This window comes from Centropristis striata, chromosome 14 (assembly GCF_030273125.1).
Source record: "Centropristis striata isolate RG_2023a ecotype Rhode Island chromosome 14, C.striata_1.0, whole genome shotgun sequence".
In the NCBI taxonomy this organism is placed as follows: Eukaryota; Metazoa; Chordata; class Actinopteri; order Perciformes; family Serranidae; genus Centropristis; species Centropristis striata.
The window spans coordinates 23,631,810-23,641,154 of record NC_081530.1 but is presented as its reverse complement, the minus strand read 5'-3'; the positions used below and the strand labels follow the sequence as shown (position 1 = coordinate 23,641,154).

At 36.3% G+C, this 9,345-nt stretch overlaps 2 protein-coding genes across 2 annotated transcripts; both read left to right on the top strand.

Annotated features, from left to right (window-relative positions):
* The first annotated feature begins 328 nt into the window (after positions 1 to 328).
* Positions 329 to 3,043, top strand: LOC131985410 (transmembrane protein 272-like). Its single transcript, XM_059350479.1, has 5 exons — positions 329 to 448; positions 534 to 596; positions 684 to 734; positions 843 to 1,034; positions 2,300 to 3,043. Exons 2-5 carry the CDS (start codon positions 536 to 538, stop codon positions 2,566 to 2,568), a joined length of 573 nt encoding a protein of 190 aa, XP_059206462.1. The 5' UTR covers positions 329 to 448; positions 534 to 535; the 3' UTR covers positions 2,569 to 3,043.
* Positions 3,044 to 4,252: 1,209 nt separating this feature from the next.
* On the top strand, positions 4,253 to 8,522 carry mrpl9 (mitochondrial ribosomal protein L9). The gene is made up of 8 exons (XM_059350014.1): positions 4,253 to 4,547; positions 5,684 to 5,843; positions 5,982 to 6,106; positions 6,761 to 6,814; positions 6,944 to 7,045; positions 7,158 to 7,241; positions 7,930 to 8,137; positions 8,324 to 8,522. Exons 1-8 carry the CDS (start codon positions 4,467 to 4,469, stop codon positions 8,443 to 8,445), a joined length of 936 nt encoding a protein of 311 aa, XP_059205997.1. The 5' UTR covers positions 4,253 to 4,466; the 3' UTR covers positions 8,446 to 8,522.
* The last annotated feature ends 823 nt before the right edge of the window (positions 8,523 to 9,345 follow it).

The window sequence follows — 9,345 nt, the reverse complement described above, 5'->3', positions numbered from 1 at the left end:
CTGTCTGTGCTACTGCAAGTGCACCACAAAGTCTTTACTGTGCATGATTTCATTAACTGAGCGCTCATGCTGCACCATGCATTCCTTTTAAGATTTATTCATTTTGCCCAAAAAATGAAAATTTCAGTAAAGTGCAGTTTGCAAGAGAAATAGAAGGTTGCCATGACACTTTTTGTGGCTTGAAACACACTTCGCATTCAGATAGTTTATATCAGATAACAGATTTGATCATCATTTCCTCCTAGTTAAACTCAGAGAGCATTGCGAAATAGTTGTTGAAATGCTTCGGCTTGAAACAATATGTCTTAACATCCTGCCAAACAGCAAAGGATGTTAACAAAGTGGACACTTTGTTAAGAGGCTGACTGATGCACAGCTCCACTCTCACTTAGTGAATACTGGAAGAAGAAGAAAAGGCTTTAAATTGTGAACATTCAGAGCTGAACAGGTACAGTATATCATTTCTGCTGCAGCTCTTCTTCCTGTTGATGTTTGTGTTTAACTGTGACAACACTCTTATTTCTTTCCTGCAGATATGGAACCGTCTCCACTGGTTGAATACAGGCCTCGAAGCGCCGTGTCCTTTTCATGTCTTGGTGAGAAGTCTTCTCTCCGTCACATTAATGTCTGCTTTATTTTATGTTTTACTGCTTGTTGACCCTCTCCCTCTTCCTTTCTCGTAGTTGTGATGAATATTATCTGGTGGATGGTCATGATTGCAGCCATTGGTTTGGGTGGGTTTGCATCTGTTTAGTCACCTTTTGACAGCAAGTCGTGTGTTTTAGAGACTTTTTCATGTTAATATTGACCTTTTCTTCCGGTTCTGGAAAACTGCATCACAGGGGCCATGCATCTGAGGAATTGTCCTGTTCAGCCCAGAATCCCCCTTTACCTGATAGTGCTGGGAGCAGTCACCCTCTTCGCTCTGTCTCTGACCTACACCAGGCCCTCCTGGGGGGACGGCAGGGCCGCCATCCTGTGCTCGACCACCCTGGTCATCCTGCACCTCTTCAGTTTCAGCTGGTACATTGCAGGTGAGAGAAAATGTCAGAGAGATGGCAGGTTTAGACACATCTCTCTAGACCAGAGATGGGCAACTGGAGGCCCGGGGGCCGCATACGGCCCGCATCCTCACTTGAAGTGGCCCTTAGTACAACTACATGCATTTGAGCATGAAATCTTAAAAGTGCAGTGTAAAAATCGATAAAATTACTTCTTGCAATTAATGTTGTTGGTTCTTGCACTGAAAAAAAAGAAATTACAGTAAGTGGTTATTTTTTATTTGCTTCAAACCTTTTGTATTCCTATTTATACTGTTCTACATGCATTTGAGCATGAAAAGTGTTAAGTTACTGCACTGTAAACATATTTAAAATAGCAGTTTCATGATATCTGGTGAAGTGCACGGTCCTATATGTGGCCCTGTGGTAGTACAGATGAAAAATTGTGGCCACCTCCCGCATTTAAGTTGCCCATCCCTGATCTAGACTGTATGTTTTGCATTGATTGAGGCAGCGGTGTAAAGTAACAAAGTATATACACCTCACAGAAGTATTTCCATTTCATGCTACTTTATACTTAAAAAATACTTTAAATACTTTGTTTAAAGCAAATTATGTATTAGATTTAAAAGGAAATTACTAAGATAACCCATGTTATTTTCTTATTAATGATTCTACACAGATAACCATTTTTTTACTTGATTTTTGTTTTGTATATTCATTTTATGTAGTTTTTTGCAAGAAAATTATTTGTTTTATGTTTTTTTTTCTTAGGCTTTATTGCACTGCTATAAATTGCTTATAGTCTCATATTCTGCCAGGATGCAGGTACTGTCATGATGTATTTTCTGAGCTATTTCAATTTTGTCATCATATCTCACTGCCCAATATGTTTTAGCTGTTTTTTCAATGTTTGTTTAAAAGAAAATTTCAAAGAAATATATTGCAAACAATTAAAAAAAATAAAGGTAGGTTTTCAAAAAAAGGAAAAGAAGAAATAAGAAGTGTTTAACACTCAAAAACTGCTCCATCAGGACTGTGTGGGTGTGGTTTAATCAGATTTGGTTGACAATGACCAAACAACCCTCAAACTTTCATCACAATCAGATTCAAATGTTGCTGAATCCTGATTGGTGCACAGAATCATGTAGCATTTTTTTTTCTTACACTCACATTAAACAGAAATCTCATGTATCATCTCTCAATAACTGTTTGTGTTCATGTTGGGCCTGATCATTCATTGTAAAAAATGGAATATGTTCAGTCTAAATAAATTCAGTTTAAATGTTTCTCTGTAGGTTCTACCTGGGTTTATCCTATCTATCCTCCTAACTACGCTGAAACATCTGAAATATCAAGGTACTGCCAGAAGACAACCTACATGTTTGCCTTCGTGGTCACCACCGTGGTGTGGAGCACTTCGGTCCTCACGATCTTCTGCGGCTGTTGCTTCGGTCTACTGACCTGCTGTAAGACTGTGAGGGCAGGAAGCAGGTTGATACCAAGCCGCAGCTCTTTCTATGGTGCCACCAGTGATTCTCAAGATGCTGTAGCTGGTGATGTGTGATTTTAATTTTTGTTTTTGCCAAATTTTGGCAGTAGGGCTTCTGTTCTGTAATTGCTGGCAGCTACACATAAACTGCACACTTTTCAAAAACATTTTTTCTCTTCCTGTAGATCCTTGAAGAAAGGTGCCAGTTACTTCACTTGAGACTTGAGTAACATTTTTGCAACATTTCAGTATGTTGGGTTTCTGTTACAGCACAAAACGTGCCAAGCCGAGGCCGATCTGTGCAGCTTAATTCAACACGAGTCATCCTTTACAGGGTGTTCAGTCAAATTTACAGCTCTGTCACATCACGTGCTTCCTGTTGACACCAACAGATGTTAGATAATCTAGTGGCAGCTAATATTGATTCAGCATAGAGATAGAGAATACATTATCATTGGTAGTGCGTTTCTCTGTGTGTAATAGATTTTTTTTCCTGTAGTGTATTATTTCTTTCTTGATTTCACCCCATATGATGGTATTGTAACAATGAATTGTGCAGTATTGTTGGAAATAAAGATTTCATATATTGTTTGCATGACTGAATTGTGTAAGAAAAAGAAAAAAATATATATTCCACATAACTGATGTTTTTTGATTAATCCTGGGTCAAAAGTTTGTTGCTCTAGAAATTATAGGAAACTGTAACCATATTGAACTTGTGTACTGACACCATGTGGAGTACACTTGTACATCACTACATCAAAGGTGAGAAAAGACCTGAAGAAGACAAGACTTCAGGCTGCTCTTAGAGGCTCTATAAGAAGGCTTGTTGTATGCTCATGTAGTTTTATTTATCAATCTAGATTTGTTTGGTGTGAGCTACAGAGCTTTGACTCAGTTACTCAAGATAACCCACAGATCTAGTTTTGAACAGTTTCATGCAGGAACTATACTAGAAAGAAATATTTAGAGAGAAGGCAGACATCATACTTCCAAAAGTCGGCAATTCACACAAAGAAGTAGCATTTCAAGAATGAGAAAAATCCAGTCATGGAAAAAAATATTAGACCACCCTCGTTTTCTTCAATTTCTTATTCATTTTAGTGCCTGGTACAACGAAAGGTACATTTGTTTGGACAAATATGATAACAACAAAAATAGCTCATAAGAGTTTAATTTAAGAGCTGATATCTAGACATTTCTTCCATGGTTTTCTTGATAATGATTTTGGTTATTATCAAGAAAACCACGGAAAATGGCTCGATATCAGCTCTTAAATTAAACTCTTATGAGCTGTTTTTGTTGTTAAAATGAACAAGAAATTTAAGAAAATAATGGTCTAATATTTTTTTCCATGACTGTATGTGTGTGTGTGAACTGTCCGTTTAACACCATTTAAAGGCACAGTAATACATTTGTGTCTTAAATAGTATTTTGCCAAATTTGACTGTGGAATGCATAAAGAAAATATAATTGTTATAGCATTAAAAGTACATCAAAAAAAGTTTTATTTTCTTTTTTTAAAAATAACTAAGAGACTAAAGATACTAATATAAGGGTGCTGGCTCAAATCATCAAAAATTGCCTTTACAATGTAAACATGCAGCCCAAATAAATGAAAAATAACAACGCATAAAATATTGAAAAGCCTGAAAGCTGTAATCATCTTATACCTAAAAAAAATACGGTTATTTGTGATAGAGTTAACGTACAGATTTTGACATTTTTTCAAGGTGACTTTAATTCAGGCTTTTTTCAGGACTACTATATCAGATGGTGGGGTCCTTTTACGTCACAGGTTCGACGCCAGTTAGCTTTTAGCCGCGATGCTAATATGCATGTTGCGGATATCTGACCGGTGACTAATACTTAATTTAAAGGTGGAGGTGTCGGAGCCAAAACTGCATTAAACTCTTTTGTTTATCCATCTGAAGTGTTTCATTGAAGGAGGTGAATCGCGGCGTTAAGTGAAGATGTGGAGCTCAACCCGCCGTGTCCTTCAGGAGCTGTTCACCCAGCCTGCTGCCAGGAGATTCTCTCTGAGTCCTGCTCAGGTCAGTTTCTGCACTTTCTGAAACAAAAATAATAAATAATCTGTCAGTGTTGGCTCTGCTTTAACGCAGGACCATTATAACATGAACCAAACAGCCTCCAGTAATGTGTAGCTCATTGTTTATAACAAAAAGTGATTTACTCTCATATTATTATATGAACTTTCTGTTTTCCACTGTAGGAAAATTATTAATATTATTAGTTTTTAATATGAGCTGTGAACTTATGCTCACATACATCCTTGAGCACAATTTTATTGCTTAAATTAAAGTATATATTTGACTGTTGTCCCTATACGTTGCATCAATATTTAACATATTGTTCTGCTGTCTAATTTTTAAAAGAGTTATATATTTGTATTAAGTATTTATTTTAAAATATTTTGTTGTCATTTTTGTTTTTTATATTTATGTTCTTGACTGTAACAATACGTACAAAATATTTAAAAATAGATACTTAATAATACAAATATATAACTTAAAAATGAGAGAGCAGAACAGTTTTGTGCACAATATGAATGTCATTGATGCATATCTACATATTATACCGACATTTTATAAAGAAATATTTTATTTTAATTCCTCTACATATCATTATTTATTGTATGTATTAAATGCTAAGGCAAATTCCTCAAAAGTGAAGAAAAAAAAAATCATTATGTTTTGAAATTACTTGTTTTGGCAGACCAACAGTCCAAAATTAAAATATGTACAATTGAAATGTATATAAAACAGACAAGCAGGCAATTCTAACATTTCAGAGTCTGTAACTTGAGAATATTTGTAATATTTTCCTTTAAAAAATTAATATACATTATTTAATTATAATACATTGTTGATAAACTTGCTACGTATCAACAAATCTATTAATCCTTTTAGATAATTTTTTAAAAAATCTCAAACAATTTGTCTAAAACTTATTTAACACTGACATTTTATCTTCATTGCTGATATTTGGCTGAAACAGAAAATGCAACCTAAAGTTGGACATGTCTGAAACTTGTTTTGCATTTTTGCACTCTTTGCAATACGTCTTTTATAAATAAATATGTGTTCTGCTGGAGAGCCATAAAACAAAAATGATTACACACAATTACCATGTCAGCAGACATTAAAGTGTGCGCTTGATGTTTCCACAGAACACAGTTGTGGTGGAGCGCTGGTGGCAGGTGCCTTTAGCTAAAGTTGGAGGCAAACCGAAGCTTCACCCCCGAAGACACAGAATCTACAGGTTTGTTGAAGACACCAAATGTGCTCCCAAGGAGAAGATGGAGCTCATCCTGACTCAGACAGTTCCCAGTGAGTATCTGCAGTGCTTTCAACAGATCAAATAAAGCTCATAAAGAGTTGTCACTGGAAGTTAAAACTACTTATTTAAATATTTTCTTTGCACAAATGAAACTCTTTACTTTATTCACATAATGTTTTTTTTGATAGGGCTTGGTGGACGAGGAGACACTGTGTTTGTGAAAAAGTCTGTGGGCAGAAATAAGCTGCTACCCGAAGGCCTCGCTGTGTATCCATCGCCGGAGAACAAAGAGATGTTTGCTGAGGAGCTGAAAGTGTGTACATCATTTTAATACAGCCATTTATTTCCCCTTTATATAAGATCAGTGGTGGAAGAAGAATTCAGATCCCTTACTTAAGTAAAAGTACTAACACCACACTGCAGAATTGCTTCACTACAAGTAAAAGTCCTGTTTTAGAAACTCACTTAAGTAAAAGTTCAGAGGTATCAGTATCAAAATATAGTTAAAGTATCAAAAGTAAAAGTACTTGTTCTGCACAATGGCCCCACTAAGATTATTTTTTATGTTCTAAATATATTATTAGATTATTATTATTATTGATGCATTTATGTAAGCAGCGTTTTTACTGCTTTCAATGTAGGGCTCATTTTAACTATTTAATATATACTGTTGAGGTTTAAAAGAAAATATGCATTATCACTTTAAATGTATCATGTTTTTTTATGTTAAATCTCCTGAAAAGTAACTAAAGCTTGCAGCTAAATGTAGTCGAGTAAAAAGTACAATATTTGCCTCTAAATGTAGTGGAGTAGAAGTATAAAGTTGCATAAAATGGAAATAAGTAAAATATAAATACCTCAATTATTTATCAAGTATTTTAGTACAGTACTTGAGTAAATGTACTTAGTTACATTCTAACACTGCATAAGATGTGTAGTTATTTATCACTGTCACCTTTTTTAACAGCGTCTGCGGGAGGGGAGGCCAGAGGACAGAATCCAAACCCGCACTGGACAGCTTGTGAGTTTTCTAAAAGGATTTCATTTATTTACAGATGTTCTTCACTGCTTAGGTCCTATGCCAGAGTCAGTTTTTTTTTTTTAACAAAGGTTGCTGATTTTTTTTTTGGTTTGTTTTCTTTGTTCAAAGACAGTGGAGCGCCTTAAACAATGTAAGGTGAAGATAATGAAAATGCCGGCGGATGATTTCCAGGTCAATAAAGAGGTTGTCAGCAGACATTTTCAAAAGAAGGTATGACTGTCTTTTTTCTTTTGTCCTGTTTGAAATTGAAGTAAAAATAGAAAAAGTGCTTCTGCTGAACATCACGGTAATTGTTTATTTACTTTAATTCCATTTTCTTTAGCTGGGAGCTGTTGTACCACCTCATACACTGACTCTCCCATTTGAGTCAGTGACGGAGCTCGGCGACTACTGGTGTGAAGTTACAGTAAGAAACTTACTTTTTCATTACGAGCATTGTAGTATCAAAAGTCCACCATGTGAAGCTCCATATTATATATTATTATTATATATATATCATATCTTTTTAGTAGTAACTAGTATTCATATTAACCAACTAGTAAAATGTAAGAGGGTGTTATAGGACTGCCCCCTCTTAGTTAAATCATTTCTTGTTTTGGTCTAAAGTTTCTTCAGTCCATTTGACATTATTTATGCTTTCTCATGCTGATTGACCTCTATGCACATATTTGATTCACATATGATATAATGGTGCCTTTGCAGGTTTCTTTGCTGAGAAACTCAGTTTTTCAGACCTGTCGATAAAAACAACAACTCGACAAAATCATCTGATCAAGTATTATTCAACTAAGAATTTCTTTATTCTAGGACAGCCCTTTTTACGTGTGGGTGCTGCATGTTGCAAGAACAAAGAACATCTATTTTTATTCTTGCAAAATGAGGTAGCCATAAAAAATAAATGGCAAACATTTTCTTGAGAAAATTACCCTGAATCTTAACTTTTTATATTTTTCCATCAAGAGCCTGTGTTCATGTCTCTCCCACCAACCAAAATGCAATAATAAACCATTAAAAGATGAACTAAACAGAAGCAGGTTGTAGCTGTCATTCTACTATAGACCAGTCTGCTTACGTTTCCTATTTTTATCTTCCAGGTTAATGGAATCGACACAGTACGCATCCCCCTCTCAGTGGTGCCATATGTAGACATGTCCCTAAAATATCGGTGGCTGCAAAAATTACAAAGGCAGCATGAGCAGGAGGTGGCTGCAGGTACCTCAGAATCTGTGGCAGAGGAGGAAGAAGCAGCTGTGAAGGCAGTTTCTGATGCCGAAGCAGGTAAAGACTCTGTGAGTCCAGTAAGTGAAACTGCAGCCTCAGCTGAACCAGAAGCCTCAGCTGAACCAGAAGCCTCAGCTGAACCAAAAGCCTCAGCTGAACCAAAAGCCTCAGCTGAACCAGAAGCCTCAGCAGAAGCCTCAGCTGAACCAGAAGCCTCAGCAGAACCAGAAGCCTCAGCTGAACCAGAAGCCTCAGCAGAAGCCTCAGCAGAGGCCTCAGCTGAACCAGAAGCCTCAGCTGAAGCCTCAGCTGAACCAGAAACTGCAGCGAGTTCACAGACGAGTCAAGAGACAACAGCACCATCAAGTGACAGCCCGAAAAAAGAGTAAACGACTCTGAATAAAGATATGCATAGAACCACAATGGACATTGTTTACCTATAATACAAATTATACATGCATTACAACAGTTGTCTGTGTCTTTATTAAATGAATTATGTAAATGTCTAGGAACGATAGTATGCGAACTCTAAATTATAGCTTGTAATCTTACTGTATCTGAATCATCCAGACAAAACAAAAAAACACCCAGCTGCACTGAGAGGTCTGGAGCCAGGAGAGGAAAATATTTATTCATTAATTTTTAGCTGCACAACAGGCATAACAAAAGTATAGGATAGACAAAAGACTTTTCCCAGCAAAGCCGTCCAACACTAAGTCACTAAATGTGAAACGTCAGTGCCTAACAGTTTTATGCTTCGACAATCTTCACATGAAACCTGCTAAAGTCAGTGCTAGTTTTTGTCCAAGGAAAGACGGATATGTCATAATAACGGCACTCCTTGCTTAGATATGGTATTTAATCTGAATACTGTCTGGTAGGTGTAAAGGGAAAGAAAACGCTGAAACTTGCAGAAGTAAAATTAAATCAGAGTTAGATCTAGACCTTATATTCCTGTCTGTAAGATATGTGTGATGGAGCTGCTTGCTTTGTGCTGTGCTAGGTGTGTAAATATGCTCTTCAGGCGTTCTGTACCATATGAAGTATACAAGTAATTAATATTCTTGGGCTGCTGGTGTGTGCGTTTCTGCCAAACAGTCAGTTTTGAGGCAGATCAGTTGTGCAACATGTTAATACAGTGATGGTGGATGACTCCAGAGCTGCCAGCACACGTGAAGCTAATGAAATACAGAAAGAATCACCCTGGCTCTAAATATGTTTACAATTGTAATCTATTTTCTGTTTGGGCAAACTATAAAGTCATGGAAGCTCATTTCAGCCAATATGCT